Genomic DNA, 16,272 nt, shown 5'->3' with positions numbered 1-16,272 from the left:
TCCACTATATCATTCACTTCAATAGGATGTCTCTCTACTATTCACTTAGGAGCGCTGCATTTTCTTCAAACAGCTGATTGATGTGCAGGCCCGTTTCTGCCATGAAGCAATTTGAGAATCTCGCCTCAGGCAGCAGTCAACCCGTCTCTCAGCTGGGCGGCAGTTTGCCACTGAGCAAGGGAGGCCTGAAACCTATGAAGAAGTAGAACCGCGCAGGTGGTCACGATGACATCATTGTGACCTCCTGTGCCAGGTCACAGTTGGCCTGATAACGTGGGCACGTGACCACATCATTGCTCCACCTGTGACCTGGTGTATTAGGTCATGTTGCCTTTTGCAGGAAAGCATCATCCAAGACCACAGGTAATAATAAACCTGGCGGAGAATGAGACACACTTAGTATAATGTTTGTTTAAAAAAAATATATATATTTATAATAATAATACATTTTTTATATATATATATATATATATATATATATATATAAATACCACAAATAATGCAGCAGCACAGTCAGATGTAGAGCTCTGGGTGCAAGAAATCCTCACAGAGGCTGGCTTGTCCTCCAAGATATATATTCAAAGAATGAAGAGGCAGCACTTCCAGTTGTTAGGTGATAGGGTGACGACCCCAAACTTTATTCCAGCTACGTTTCTGCCTTCTCAATGAGGCCTTTGTCAAGCTACAACAGTGCTACACTGTGGGGTTTATATACCCACAATCCAATACAAATTGGTGCAATTAGTGAAACCACATGTTGACAATAAAATCACATGATCCTAAAAACGTCACATCTCACATGACTATTTGTGTAAACATATTCTATATGTCAAAAATCTTTATACAAAAGTGGTAACATATTCAATAGTGAAGCACCTACATAATAGGTTCTATACATATCATACATAGTGTTCCAATGTGCTGTATCAATATCCCTCGTGTCCAGCTTCTAATTACACATATGTGAGTAAAAGAGTGCTCCATCCATTAAGGGTTAAAATCAAATACTCGATGCAGCTGCATCATATTAAACTTTAAAAACTTTTTGGGACTAACCGTCATTGATCAGCCCGGCGCGCTGGCATCAGCGTCCCTCCGTTCGCCAGGCGCATGCGCCGCGTCATGCGTCATCCGTCCACCTCCCCACGTCGCCGCGTCATCATGCACGCACCCTGGAACGCAACTTCGCCCAGTGGAGCGCACAGTGAACATAGCGGCGGCGGGGGGAGGGAGAGAAAAGACACATGACCGGACACACTGCCGAGGCGTCGAGGGGGCGTGCCTGTAGCCATGGTGACACAGTGGAAATCAATACACAACAAGAAGAGAGGAACATCAAGGCAGTCACGAGCGCATAATTACCTAGCCAACCTGCATATTGATGTGCAAATGAACCCAGGAGTGGCAACCACTACAGCATCCGTACACTGACCTGACGCAGTGTGCCCCCTAGGTTAATATGCACATCCAGAGTGAAAAATCTGTGCAGTTACAATGGGAGGGATCCATCCCATCTCCATGCACATAAAACTTGGTATACATATAGCCAACTTCTAGCTTATAGATTCCCGGTCAAAGCTGGCATCTAGTACCATTTTAGTAAAAATTGATGCAGGTCGGGTTGTCCTAACGTGCTACGCGTGACTTGTCATCAACGCCCCTCCTCAGCATAAGCCACTGGTCACCATTATGTCAGCGCGCCGGGGTGGTCCATACACGGAGTAGTCCAATCATGAGACAAAGGTTCATTATATTCTTCAAAACTTCCATCTATAAATAAACCAAAGGTATATGAGTGTATTTATCATACAAAAGATTACAAATAGCACTGTTGTATATCCTCCCCATTCGACTCAACGAATAATATCACCTCCACGTCTGATGAGCAAATAACACATTACCTATCCACATAATTCCCATCTGCATTCAGCATTAAGACCATCAGGTCTAAGTGTGCGCAATTTATGTATCCACATGATCTCACGTTGTTTCAACTTTTTTTCCCTCTTACCTCCCCTTTTAAGTGGGGGAATAAAATCTATCACCCTGAACTTGAGATCCTTTTCCCTGTGTCCAGCTTCTACAAAGTGTTTGGACACCGGGAGATCTCTCCGTTTCTGACGGATGGAGTACCTGTGATAGTTCATTCGCGTCTTCACATCACACGTAGTCTCCCAAACATATAGGAGACTACAGGGGCATGTCAATAGATAGACCACGAATGAACTATCACAGGTCAAGAAATGTCTGATCTCAAACACTCTATTGGTCACTGGGTGTGTAAATGTTTCTCCCTTCAACATATAGTTGCAGTTTACACAGTTCAAACATGGATAGCGCCCAAATTTTTTTCGACCCATGTATGTCTTAACTGCGGTTTTATCACCTGCCACCTCTGCTCTAACCAATTTGTCCCTCAGACTGTCAGTTCTCCTGTAAGACATCAAGGGGGGTGTAGAGAATTCTTTCACATGGCCAAAATTGCTACTCAGTATAGGCCAGTGTTTCCTAATAACCTTTGCTACTTGATCACTTCCTTCAGTGTAGGTGGAAATGAATGGTATTCTAGCTTGTTCAGTCACTCTCTTGGGGTTCCTAGGTTTCAGATCATCCAGATGTTTCTGTATTAATCTCTTGGGATACCCTCTATTTAGAAATTTCTCGGCCATCTCAGACAGTCTTTTATTTTTTAAAATAGGATCTTTTACAATGCGCTGGATACGGAGGAACTGGCTCTGTGGTAAAGACTTGACCATAGGCCGCGGGTGGCAGCTCTCAAATCTCAAGAGCTTATTGCAATCCGTCGGTTTAATGTACAAGTCAGTTACCAGCCTCTTGTCTTGTTTCCTCACCATAGTGTCCAAAAACTGGACCTTCTCCACCACCCCAGCACATGACCTTCAGCCATGTGCTGGGGTGGTGGAGATACATAGATGACGTGTTCGTCATCTAGGAGGGCACTGAGGGTGAATTGACCCAGTTCCATGAATTTTTGAACAACATGGATCCTGAAATCCGGTTCACTCTGACGCACTCCACCGAGCAGGTCCAGTTTTTGGACACTATGGTGAGGAAACAAGACAAGAGGCTGGTAACTGACTTGTACATTAAACCAACGGATTGCAATAAGCTCTTGAGATTTGAGAGCTGCCACCCGCGGCCTATGGTCAAGTCTTTACCACGGAGCCAGTTCCTCCGTATCCAGCGCATTGTAAAAGATCCTATTTTAAAAAATAAAAGACTGTCTGAGATGGCCGAGAAATTTCTAAATAGAAGGTATCCCAAGAGATTAATACAGAAACATCTGGATGATCTGAAACCTAGGAACCCCAAGAGAGTGACTGAACAAGCTAGAATACCATTCATTTCCACCTACACTGAAGGAAGTGATCAGGTAGCAAAGGTTATTAGGAAACACTGGCCTATACTGAGTAGCAATTTTGGCCATGTGAAAGAATTCTCTACACCCCCCTTGATGTCTTACAGGAGAACTGACAGTCTAAGGGACAAATTGGTTAGAGCAGAGGTGGCAGGTGATAAAACCGCAGTTCAGACATACATGGGTCGAAAAAAATTTGGGAGCTATCCATGTTTGAACTGTGTAAACTGCAACTATATGTTGAAGGGAGAAACATTTACACACCCAGTGACCAATAGAGTGTTTGAGATCAGACATTTCTTGACCTGTGATAGTTCATTCGTGGTCTATCTATTGACATGCCCCTGTAGTCTCCTATATGTTGGGGAGACTACGTGTGATGTGAAGACGCGAATGAACTATCACAGGTACTCCATCCGTCAGAAACGGAGAGATCTCCCGGTGTCCAAACACTTTGTAGAAGCTGGACACAGGGAAAAGGATCTCAAGTTCAGGGTGATAGATTTTATTCCCCCACTTAAAAGGGGAGGTAAGAGGGAAAAAAAGTTGAAACAACGTGAGATCATGTGGATACATAAATTGCGCACACTTAGACCTGATGGTCTTAATGCTGAATGCAGATGGGAATTATGTGGATAGGTAATGTGTTATTTGCTCATCAGACGTGGAGGTGATATTATTCGTTGAGTCGAATGGGGAGGATATACAACAGTGCTATTTGTAATCTTTTGTATGATAAATACACTCATATACCTTTGGTTTATTTATAGATGGAAGTTTTGAAGAATATAATGAACCTTTGTCTCATGATTGGACTACTCCGTGTATGGACCACCCCGGTGCGCTGACATAATGGTGACCAGTGGCTTATGCTGAGGAGGGGCGTTGATGACAAGTCATGCGTAGCACGTTAGGACAACCCGACCTGCATCAATTTTTACTAAAATGGTACTAGATGCCAGCTTTGACCGGGAATCTATAAGCTAGAAGTTGGCTATATGTATACCAAGTTTTATGTGCATGGAGATGGGATGGATCCCTCCCATTGTAACTGCACAGATTTTTCACTCTGGATGTGCATATTAACCTAGGGGGCACACTGCGTCAGGTCAGTGTACGGATGCTGTAGTGGTTGCCACTCCTGGGTTCATTTGCACATCAATATGCAGGTTGGCTAGGTAATTATGCGCTCGTGACTGCCTTGATGTTCCTCTCTTCTTGTTGTGTATTGATTTCCACTGTGTCACCATGGCTACAGGCACGCCCCCTCGACGCCTCGGCAGTGTGTCCGGTCATGTGTCTTTTCTCTCCCTCCCCCCGCCGCCGCTATGTTCACTGTGCGCTCCACTGGGCGAAGTTGCGTTCCAGGGTGCGTGCATGATGACGTGGGGAGGTGGACGGATGACGCATGACGCGGCGCATGCGCCTGGCGAACGGAGGGACGCTGATGCCAGCGCGCCGGGCTGATCAATGACGGTTAGTCCCAAAAAGTTTTTAAAGTTTAATATGATGCAGCTGCATCGAGTATTTGATTTTACCCCTTAATGGATGGAGCACTCTTTTACTCACATATGTGTAATTAGAAGCTGGACACGAGGGATATTGATACAGCACATTGGAACACTATGTATGATATGTATAGAACCTATTATGTAGGTGCTTCACTATTGAATATGTTACCACTTTTGTATAAAGATTTTTGACATGTAGAATATGTTTACACAAATAGTCATGTGAGATGTGACGTTTTTAGGATCATGTGATTTTATTGTCAACATGTGGTTTCACTAATTGCACCAATTTGTATTGGATTGTGGGTATATAAACCCCACAGTGTAGCACTGTTGTAGCTTGACAAAGGCCTCATTGAGAAGGCAGAAACGTAGCTGGAATAAAGTTTGGGGTCGTCACCCTATCACCTAACAACTGGAAGTGCTGCCTCTTCATTCTTTGAATATATATATATATATATATATATATATATATATATATATATATATATATTATATATATATAGAGTTATAATACAAAGAAAGGGCAGCAGCACTACTTGTAGATGAAGCCGGGTGCAAAATCCTCTGACCTTATGCTGTTCGGTCAAAATAGTTGTAGATATCTCAAAGAAGAGGCAGCACTCCAGGATAAAGTGAAAAACGACCCGCTTTATTTCCCCTGTGCAACGTTTCAACTGCTCATTGCAGTCTTTCTCAAGCATGAGAAAGACTGCAATGAGCAGTTGAAACGTTGCACAGGGGAAATAAAGCGGGTCGTTTTTCACTTTATCCTGGAGTGCTGCCTCTTCTTTGAGATATCTATATTAAGAGTTAGGTAGCTGGGTGGTCGATGTGCACACTCTCTTGAGCACAGATTCCAGGCAACCTCAGTTTTCCATCAACTGTCCAGATCTATTGCCAGTGGGTGGTACATAAAATAAACAAACAAAATTGTATGCCTGTCCGGCTCTAACTATACAATGAGGAACTCCTGACTAGCCTGGTGCCAGCCTAACACTGGACACCAAACATAACCCTATTGTTTGTACCACCTGCTATACTCACAGAGACTCCAAGCAGTTCTGTCCCCAGGCGGAGAGAGAGAGAGACACGTGTCTCCATTCTCAGCCTTATATCAGGCTAGCACACCTGAGTAGTGATTACCTGACAGCCTAAAACCCGGACTGTCCGAATGGAGTGGGGGGCCAGCATTCTCTCCCCACTCCAGCAACACAAGCCCTTAAAACCTTCTTTTTTTTTTTTTTTTTGTTTTTTACAAACCCGAATTGCAGAGAGGGCTTTTAGAGGCCTGTTTTCCCAGCATGCGGCTCTCACAAATAGATGGCCTCAGTGTCTCAAGACACAGACTCCCCAGCTTCTCTGTCATGGAGGATAATCCACACCAGCTGAACATGCTGGTTGGGTTTTTATATTCCAGCCAAAACCCGGCCTGGAACCGTAGAGAACAGCCACCCACCCTGCTCTTTGGCTGCTCTCAATAAGAACCGACCCGGATCGGCTTTACAGCCATACTAACAGCTGAAGTGTCAGACTGCAACTGCAAAACTGACACTTCAGGGAAAAACCCGGTTCTTACCTCACGAAGGCCAGGAACCTTGGTGACACGTATCTTCCGTCAATGATGGCCCCTTGTTCCTTCTTACAATATATAGCACTACAGGGGGAAATACCGGGTGGTGGTTGGGGGGGGCGTATTATACATGGGGGCATTATACTAGAGGGGGAGAGCATTATATTTGGGGGCATTATACTAGAGGGGAAGAGCATTATATAAATGGGGGCACAATACTACAGGGGAGCATTATATAAATGGAGGCAATATAATACAGGACTAAAGGGAGAAGCACATTGTACTATGGGGGGAAAATTATATACAGTGCTGCCCATAATTATTCATACCCCTGGCAAATTTTGACTTAAAGTTACTTTTATTCAACCAGCAAGTCATTTTTTGACGGGAAATGACATAGGTGTCTCCTAAAAGATAATAAGACGATGTACAAGGGGCATTATTGTGGGGGAAAAAAAGCATTTCTCAGCTTTTATTTAGCAAAAAGTGTCCAGTCCAAAATGATTCATACCCTTCTCAATAATCAATAGAAAAGCCTTTATTGGCTATTACAGCAATCAAACGCTTCCTATAATTGCAGACCAGCTTTTTGCATGTCTCCACAGGTATTTTTGCCCATTCATCTTTAGCAATAAGCTCCAAAACTTTCAGGTTGGAGGGTCTTCTCGCCATCACCCTAAACTTTAGCTCCCTCCACAGATTCTCAATTGGATTCAAGTCTGGACTCTGGCTGGGCCACTCCAAAACGTTAATGTTGTCTGCTAACCATTTCTTCACCACTTTGCTGTGTGTTTTGGGTCATTGTCATGCTGAAATGTCCACTGGTGCCTAAGGCCAAGTTTCTCTGCAGACTGCCTGATGTTGTCGTTGAGAATCCTCATGTATTGTTCTTTTTTCATGGTGCCGTTTACTGTGATTAGGTTCCCTGGTCCATTAGCTGAAAAACACCCCCAAAGCATTAGGTTCCCACCACCATGTTTAACAGTGGGGATGGTGTTCTTTGGGTTGAAGGCTTCTCCTTTTTTATGCCAAATGAAGGAAACATCATCGTGACCAAACAATTACATTTTTGTTTCATCTGACCATAACACAGAAGACCAGAAGTTTTCTTCTTTGTCCAGATGAGCTTTTGCAAAGGCCAAGCAAGCTTTTGTGTGCCATATCTGGAGAAGTGGAGTCCTCCTTGGTCTCCCAGCAGTCTGCAGTGTGCAGTGTCCGTTGGATTGTCTGCCTTGAGACATTGCCACCAGCAGAGCCCAGATTCACCAGGATGGCCTTGGTGGGGATCCTTGGATTCTTTTTTACCTCTCTAACTATCCTCCTGGCCAGCACAGGTGTCACTTTTGGCTTCCGACCACATCCTCTGAGATTTTCCACAGTGAGGAACATCTTGTATTTTTTACTCAAATGTAAATAAAAGCTGAGAAATGTTTTTTTTCCCCACAATAATGCCTCTTGTACATCATCTTATTATCTTTTAGGAGACACCTATGTCATTTCCTGTCAAACAATTACTTGCTGGTTGAATAAAAGTAACTTTAAGGCCTCCTGCACACGACCGTTGTGTGCACCCGTGGCCGTTTCCCGTTTTCCGTTTTTTTTCGCTGACCCATTGACTTTCAATGGGTCCGTGGAAAAATCGGAAAATGCACCGTTTTGCAGCCGCATCCGTGATCCGTGTTTCCTGGCCGTAAAAAAAATAGGACCTGTCCTATTTTTTTCACGGCCAACGGTTCACGGACCCATTCAAGTCAATGGGTCCGTGAAAGAACACGGATGCACACAAGATTGGCATCCGTGTCCGTGATCCGTGGCCGTAGGTTAGTTTTTATACAGACGGATCCGAAGATCCGTCTGCATAAAAGCTTTTTCATAGCTGAGTTTTCACTTCGTGAAAACTCAGAACCGACAGTATATTCTAACACAGAGGCGTTCCCATAGTGATGGGGACGCTTCAGGTTAGAATATACTAACAGAACTGTGTACATGACTGCCCCCTGCTGCCTGGAAGGTGCTGCCAGGCAGCAGGGGGCAGCCCTTCACCCTGTAGTTAACACATTGGTGGCCAGTGTGGCCCCCTCCCCTGTAGTTAACTCATTGGTGGCCAGTGCGGCCGGCCCCCCTCCCTCCCCTGTAGTTAACTCGTTGGTAGCCAGTGGGCCCCCTCCTCCCTCCCCTGTAGTTAACTCGTTGGTGGCCAGTGGGCCCCCCCCTCCCTCCCCTGTAGTTAACTCGTTGGTGGCCAGTGGGCCTTCTCCCCTCCCTCCCCCTCCTAATTAAAATCTCCCCCCTATCATTGGTGGCAGCGGAGTGTACCGATCGGAGTCCCAGTTTAATCGCTGGGGCTCCGATCGGTAACCATGGCAACCAGGACGCTACTGCAGTCCCAGTTGCCATGGTTACTTAGCAATTTGTAGAACCATTATACTTACCTGCGAGCTGCGATCTCTGCGTCCGGCCGGGAGCTCCTCCTACTGGTAAGTGACAGGTCCGGCCGGGAGCTCCTCCTACTGGTAAGTGACAGGTCCGACCGGGAGCTCCTCCTACTGGTAAGTGACAGGTCATGTCACTTACTAGTAGGAGGAGCTCCCGGCCGGACCTGTCACTTACCAGTAGGAGGAGCTCCCGGCCGGACGCAGAGATCGCAGCTCGCATGTAAGTATAATGGTTCTACAAATTGCTAAGTAACCATGGCAACCGGGACTGCAGTAGCGTCCTGGTTGCCATGGTTACCGGTCCGGAGCCCCAGCGATTAAACTGGGACTCCGATCGGTAGACTCCGCTGCCACCAATGATAGGGGGGAGATTTTAATTAGGAGGGGAAGGGAGGGCAGAAGGCCCACTGGCCACCAACGAGTTAACTACAGGGGAGGGAGGGGGGCCGGCCGCACTGGCCACTAATGAGTTAACTACAGGGGAGGGGGGGGGCGGCCGCACTGGCCACCAATGAGTTAACTACAGGGGAGGGGGGGGCCCACTGGCCACCTATGAGTTAACTACAGGGGAGGGGGGGGGGCGGCCGCACTGGCCACCAATGAGTTAACTACAGAGGAGGGGGGGGCCGGCCACACTGGCCACCAATGAGTTAACTACAGGGGAGGGAGGGGGGGGCCGGCCACACTGGCCACCAATGTGTTAACTACAGGGGGGGGCTGCCCCCTGCTGCCTGGCAGCACCTGCCAGGCAGCAGGGGGCAGTCATGTACACAGTTCTTTTAGTATATTCTAACCTGAAGCGTCCCCATCACCATGGGAACGCCTCTGTGTTAGAATATATTGTCGGATTTGAGTTTCATGATGTAACTCAAATCCGACAGTATATTCTAACATAGAGGCGTTCCCATGGTGATGGGGACGCTTCAAGTTAAAATATACCATCGGATTGGAGAAAACTCCGATCCGATGGTATATTAACTCCTGACTTTACATTGAAAGTCAATGGGGGACGGATCCGTTTGAAATTGCACCATATTGTGTCAACGTCAAACGGATCCGTCCCCATTGACTTGCATTGTAATTCAGGACGGATCCGTTTGGCTCCGCACGGCCAGGCGGACACCAAAACGACTTTTTTTTCATGTCTGTGGATCCTCCAAAAATCAAGGAAGACCGACGGACGAAAAAACAGTCACGGATCACGGAAAAATGGGACCCGTTTTTGCGGACCGCAAAAAAAATACGTTCGTGTGCAGGAGGCCTAAGTCAAAATTTGCCGGGGGTATGAATAATTATAGGCAGCACTGGATACAGGGGCATTATACTAAAGGGGGGAGCACATTGTACTATGGGGAAGAGCATTATATATACAGGGGCATTATTCTAAGAGGGGGAAGCATTATATATACAAGGGCATTATACTAAGCAGGGAGAGCATTATATAAACAGAAGCCTTATACTACAAGGGGAGAGCATTACATAAACGGGGCATTAGACTTCAGGGGGAAAACATTAAATATATGGAGGCATTTTACTACAGGGAAAGAAAATTCTATATATTACCCCTGCAGGGGGCCATCTTTCCTGTTCTGTTCTTAACAGCATTTATAGAGCATTTAGAGAATATCTTTACAGCAGCCACATGGGATATAGACATAATGGACAGAAGGGAACCTCTTGAACTTCTATAGGACAGTTTTCTAGACATGCCCTGTGACCTGTGCAGAGATCAGGTTGGAGTTGATAAGCTATGACAATCACTTATTGGGAATGGTGGATCCTGTCTTGGGGCCCCTTTACACAGGTTGAGAATCCATCAGATAATCGCTATCGAGAGCTCGTTAGTGATTATCTGGCCATGTAAAGTTGCCGCCAATTACTTAATTACGATTACGACAGTGTGGACTACCTCACATTTCTAAAAATGTAAGAGGCATGGATCTCGGAGGAATTCAACACCTGTGATGACCACGTTTAATTGAATTTCCTCATGCCAGCCCACACATATCGGGTAATATGCTCGTTTGGGCAGGCACCTAAATCATATGCCAGCAGCAGAAACTGCCAGTAGCTCCAGTAGTATGTTCCTCTTATCTTTAGAGGAGATGTGAACATAGCTTTACTGAGACATAGATGTAGTTTAGCTATGGCTGGTTAGCTAACAAGGTTACAGTTTGTTTAGAAAGGATCACTAAAATAAGAGAAAAGGGTTTGACTTTATGTGAAGTCCTGAAGCCCACACTATGGGAAGATATACAGTATGTGAAGAGGCAGAGTGGATGAGCCAGAAACATATGACCATGATTAAAAGCTTCTAATTTTCAAATAGGAAATATAGCAGTAATTCAGTTTTTATTTCATATTTTTAGGAGATGATGATCTAACTTTGTCCCCCCCCCCCGAGAAATACATTGAGTGACAAACAACAAAAATACTGTACTTCTCACTTTTAAAAAGCTCAAGAAGTGAGATTAAAATGTATAATTCAAATATGCCATTTTAGCTTAAATAAATTTATACTCACCCCTTTAATTTGAGAAGTATCTATTGTAAGTCTTGCAAGAAGGGCACCCACAGCATTTTGTTTGTCATCAAAATAGGCCATGTCCTATTAGGGATTGAAGATAACATTATTTTAGATAATTATTTCATGAGCATTCCTGAAGATTGCAGGAGCAGAGCTCTGTATCAACAGGGTGAATGTAAGTGAAAATTTGGTGTTTTTAGATTTAGCCAGGAGTAGGGCTGCCACTAGAGATGAGCAAATAAAAAAAAATGGGTTTAATCCGAATTTATTTGCGGCAAATCGCATTAAAAAAACGACTATTTCCTGGCTTCAGAGAGCCTTTTTTAGTGGTGTAGAACACTGTGCCTTGCAGTAACACGCATAGGGAGTCTGCTGTGGTAGTGAAATATTACTGTGAGTCAGTATGACATGCAGATGAGAGGCGTCACTCTTAGAATCACTGCTCACTTTACTTATTTGGGCAGTCACAGGGCCAAAACTGACCAAATAACTCAAGTATGAACTCAGCCTTACAGGTAGATATTAGCACCAAGAAGAAGCACACTCCTATTACAACATCGTCAGCTGTTTCCACATAGATGTCTACAGAACCTGTTCTATCAAACACTTATACAAGTAGAGCCCCCCTCCCCGACAGAGTGGAGAGGGTATTGAATCAAAAGAAAAAGGACGGCACTGTGCTTACTTTAAAGTCCGGGTGCACGGTCAATAGGTCAATTGAGCTCAGAGTGGAGAGGGTGTCAGCAGTAAGTTTGTGTTGACATCACTGATTATTTTGCCCTTCCTTTGATCCCTCAGAACAATAACCCCCAAAAAACTGATCCTGTCTGTGGAGCATCCGCCTTCACTCGGTCAGCATTTGGTTAGTAATCCACCAGTATTGCTAATGCCCAAAAAAACAGGAGTAGATCCAAAACAGAGATGACACGTGAATGGAATATTTGCATGTCTTCTGTTTTGTACCCACTCCTGCTTTTGGCTACCAAATCACAAGCTAATTCTGATGGGACCATACAGGCCTTACAGCTGCTACACAGACAGGATCCGTTGTGCGTCTCATTTTTCCTTCCTTTGGACAGATCAGAAGAAGGGTCAAATAAATGATGATGTCAGCCAGGCAAAATAGTGGCCCAGTCATGATGTGGGGAGGGTGGGAACAGCATGAGAAGTCCACAGAGTGGCCCTATGACATAGTGGTGAGGTGGAAGCAGCAAGAGGAGACCACAGAGTGGCACAATGACAGTGTGGAGGTGGTGGTAGCATCAGGAGGCCTCAGAGTGGAACAATGACAGAGTATGGAGGTGGTGGCAGCATCAGGAGGAGGCCACAGAGTGGCACAATGACAGTGTGGAGGTGGTGGCAACATCAGGAGGCCACAGAGTGGAACAATGACAGAGTATGGAGGTGGCGGCAGCATCGGAAGACCACATAGTGGCAAGGTGACATAGTGGGGAGGTGGCAGCAGCATCAGGAGACTACAGAGTGGCAAGGTGACATAGTGTGAAGGTGGCAGCAGTATCAGGAGACCACAGAGTGGCAAGGTGACAAAGTGTGGAGGTGACAGCAGAATGAGGAGACCACAAAGTGGCAAGGTGAGAGAGTATGGAGGTGGCAGCAGCATCAGGAGGCCACAGAGTAGCACAATGACAGAGTGTGGAGGTGGCAGCAGCAGCAGCATCAGGGGGAGGCCACAGAGTGGCACAATGACAGTGTGGAGGTGACAGCAGCATCAGGAGACCTACTGAACTCCCACTGCTGCCACCCCCCTGACTCCCAGTCACGCTAGCAACTTGCTGGCTCCGCAACTGCCTCATGGGCAAGCTGCCACCCTCTTCTCGCAATGATGATGAAGCCCCTAATTCACCCGGCTCCCAAGTGCGATCAGCTACAACAATATCATCGAGTAATGTCTGCACGTCACTGATGTCCTCCTAAACAGTCTCTGGGTCATGAACCTCAGCGCTCGCAACACCAACTCCCACGCCACTCTCTTCATCACTACTTGCCCGCCTAGGAGGATTGGTGTATGTCTCCTCCACATCTTGGCTGGCCAGTAGCTGCTGACTGTCCTCTAGTAGCTCGCCCTTGCTGTATAGTGGGGCTGAGCCCACAGCATATAATATTGTCTGGCTGAGGGAACAGGAAAGGACAGAGGCAGGTTGAGCACAGGTGAGGGCTGAGGGCCTGCTCCAGGGCCATGCGAACTAAGGGTTGTGTCTGACGAAACAACCGACTCTTGGCTGGGGGTGTCTGATGTCACTTGGGACGAAGTGGATGGCCATGTCAACCATTCAAGAACTGCTGTGTTGCTGGTCAAGACACGACTGCTAGATGAAACCGGCAGCTCAGGCCTCTCGCTTCGACTCCTGCTGCCACGCCCCCTTACTCTGCTGCGACCTGTGCTTGCACCAGAAACATTTAGGCCTCTGCCACTCTCCTGTGCAGGGCCTGGCACTTCTTTGTCTGACATACTGTTAGATTAAATAAATAAATAAAAAGGAAATTAAAACACCCCAAAAAAGTCTGTAATTTTCTCCCTTCACCAAACAATGGCTAATAAGCCCTTTTTTCCCACTAATACATGCCAAAAAGGGCTTTAATTTTCTCACTTTACCACACAACGACAAATGTTTTTTTTTTGTGTCACTTATACATGCAAAAGGGGCTTTAGTACATATAACTGCACCCCTGAACGGCAAATATATTTTTCTTTTGGCACTAATACACGACAAATAGAGCTTTAGAACATGTACAGTCAGGTCCATAAATATTGGGACATCAACACAATTCTAACATTTTTAGCTCTATACACCACCACAATGGATTTAAAATGAAACAAACAAGATGTGCTTTAACTGCAGACTGTCAGCTTTAATTTGAGGGAATTTACATCCAAATCAGGTGAACGGTGTAGGAAATACAACAGTTTTCATATGTGCCTCCCACTTGTTAAGGGACCAAAAGTAATGGGACATAATAATAATCATAAATCAAAGTTTCACTTTTAAATACTTGGTTGCAAATCCTTTGCAGTCAATTACAGCCTGAAGTCTGGAACACATGGACATCACCAGACGCTGGGTTTCATCCCTGGTGATGCTCTGACAGGCCTCTACTGCAACTGTCTTCAGTTCCTGCTTATTCTTGGGTCATTTTCCCTTCAGTTTTGTCTTCAGCAAGTGAAATGCATGCTCAATCGGATTCAGGTCAGGTGATTGACTTGGCCATTGCATAACATTACACTTCTTTCCCTTAAAAAACTCTTTTGTTGCTTTTGCAGTATGCTTTGGGTTATTGCCCATCTGCACTGTGAAGCGCTGTCCAATGAGTTCTGAAGCATTTGGCTGAATATGAGCAGATAATATTGCCCGAAACACTTCAGAATTCATCCTGCTGCTTTTGTCAGCAGTCACATCATCAAGAAATACAAGAGAACCAGTTCCATTGGCAGCCATACATGCCCACGCCATGACACTACCACCACCATGCTTCACTGATGAGGTGGTATGCTTAGGATCATGAGCAGTTACTTTCCTTCTCCATACTCTTCTCTTCCCATCACTCTGGTACAAGTTGATCTTGGTCTCATCTGTCCATAGGATGCTGTTCCAGAACTGTGAAGGCTTTTTTAGATGTCGTTTGGCAAACTCTAATCTGGCCTTTGTGTTTTTGAGGCTCACCAATGGTTTACATCTTGTGGTAAACCCTCTGTATTCACTCTGGTGAAGTCTTCTCTTGATTGTTGACTTTGACACACATACACCTACCTCCTGGAGAGTGTTCTTGATCTGGCCAACTGTTGTGAAGGGTGTTTTCTTCACCAGGGAAAGAATTCTTCGGTCATCCACCACAGTGGTTTTCCGTGGTCTTCCGGGTCTTTTGTGTTGCTGAGCTCACCGGTGCGATCCTTCTTTTTAAGAATGTTCCAAAAAGTTGTTTTGGCCACTTCTAGTGATTTTGCTTTCTCTCTGATGTTTTTATTTTATTTTTTTTCAGCCTAATGATGGCTTGCTCCACTGATAGTAACAGCTCTTTGGATCTCATCTTGAGAGTTGACAGCAACAGATTCCAAATGCAAATGGCACACTTGAAATTAACTCTGGACCTTTTATCTGCTCATTGTAATTGGGATAATGAGGGAATAACACACACCTGGCCATGGAACAGCTGAGAAGCCAATTGTCCCATTACTTTTGGTCCCTTAACAAGTGGGAGGCACATATGCAAACTGTTGTAATTCCTACCCCGTTTACCTGATTTGAATGTAAATACCCTCAAATTAAAGCTGACAGTCTGCAGTTAAAGCACATCTTGTGCATTTCATTTCAAATCCATTGTGGTGGTGTATAGAGCCAAAAATGTTAGAATTGTGTCGATGTCCCAATATTTATGGACCCAACTGTAACTACACCTCTGAACGGCAATTAGGCCCTTATTTTTTCCACTTATACACTACACAAAAGGTCTTTAGAACATATGAGTGCACAGCTGAACGGCAAATAGGCCCTTATCTATTTCCACTTATACACTCCACAAAAGGCTTTAGAACATACAGGGAGTGCATAATTATTAGGCAAGTTGTATTTTTGAGGATTAATTTTATTATTGAACAACAACCATGTTCTCAATCAACCCAAAAAACTCATTAATATCAAAACTGAATATTTTTGGAAGTAGTTTTTAGTTTGTTTTTAGTTTTAGCTATTTTAGGGGGATATCTGTGTGTGCAGGTGACTATTACTGTGCATAATTATTAGGCAACTTAACAAAAAACAAATATATACCCATTTCAATTATTTATTTTTACCAGTGAAACCAATATAACATCTCAACATTCACAAATATAC

At 45.0% G+C, this 16,272-nt stretch overlaps 1 protein-coding gene across 1 annotated transcript in view; it reads right to left on the bottom strand.

Annotated features, from left to right (window-relative positions):
• LOC121002307 (ATP-dependent translocase ABCB1-like) overlaps nucleotides 1–16,272 on the bottom strand; it is a 308,011-nt gene that overhangs the window by 68,851 nt on the left and 222,888 nt on the right. The window contains exon 20 of the mRNA XM_040433708.1: nucleotides 11,423–11,506. Coding sequence (XP_040289642.1) covers nucleotides 11,423–11,506 — 84 coding nt within the window. The remainder of the gene's footprint in view (nucleotides 1–11,422; nucleotides 11,507–16,272) is intronic.

Source organism: Bufo bufo, chromosome 5 (genome assembly GCF_905171765.1).
Source record: "Bufo bufo chromosome 5, aBufBuf1.1, whole genome shotgun sequence".
Lineage (NCBI taxonomy): Eukaryota > Metazoa > Chordata > Amphibia > Anura > Bufonidae > Bufo > Bufo bufo.
The sequence above is the reverse complement of the archived record's forward strand: the minus strand, read 5'-3'. Positions and strand labels throughout refer to the sequence as shown.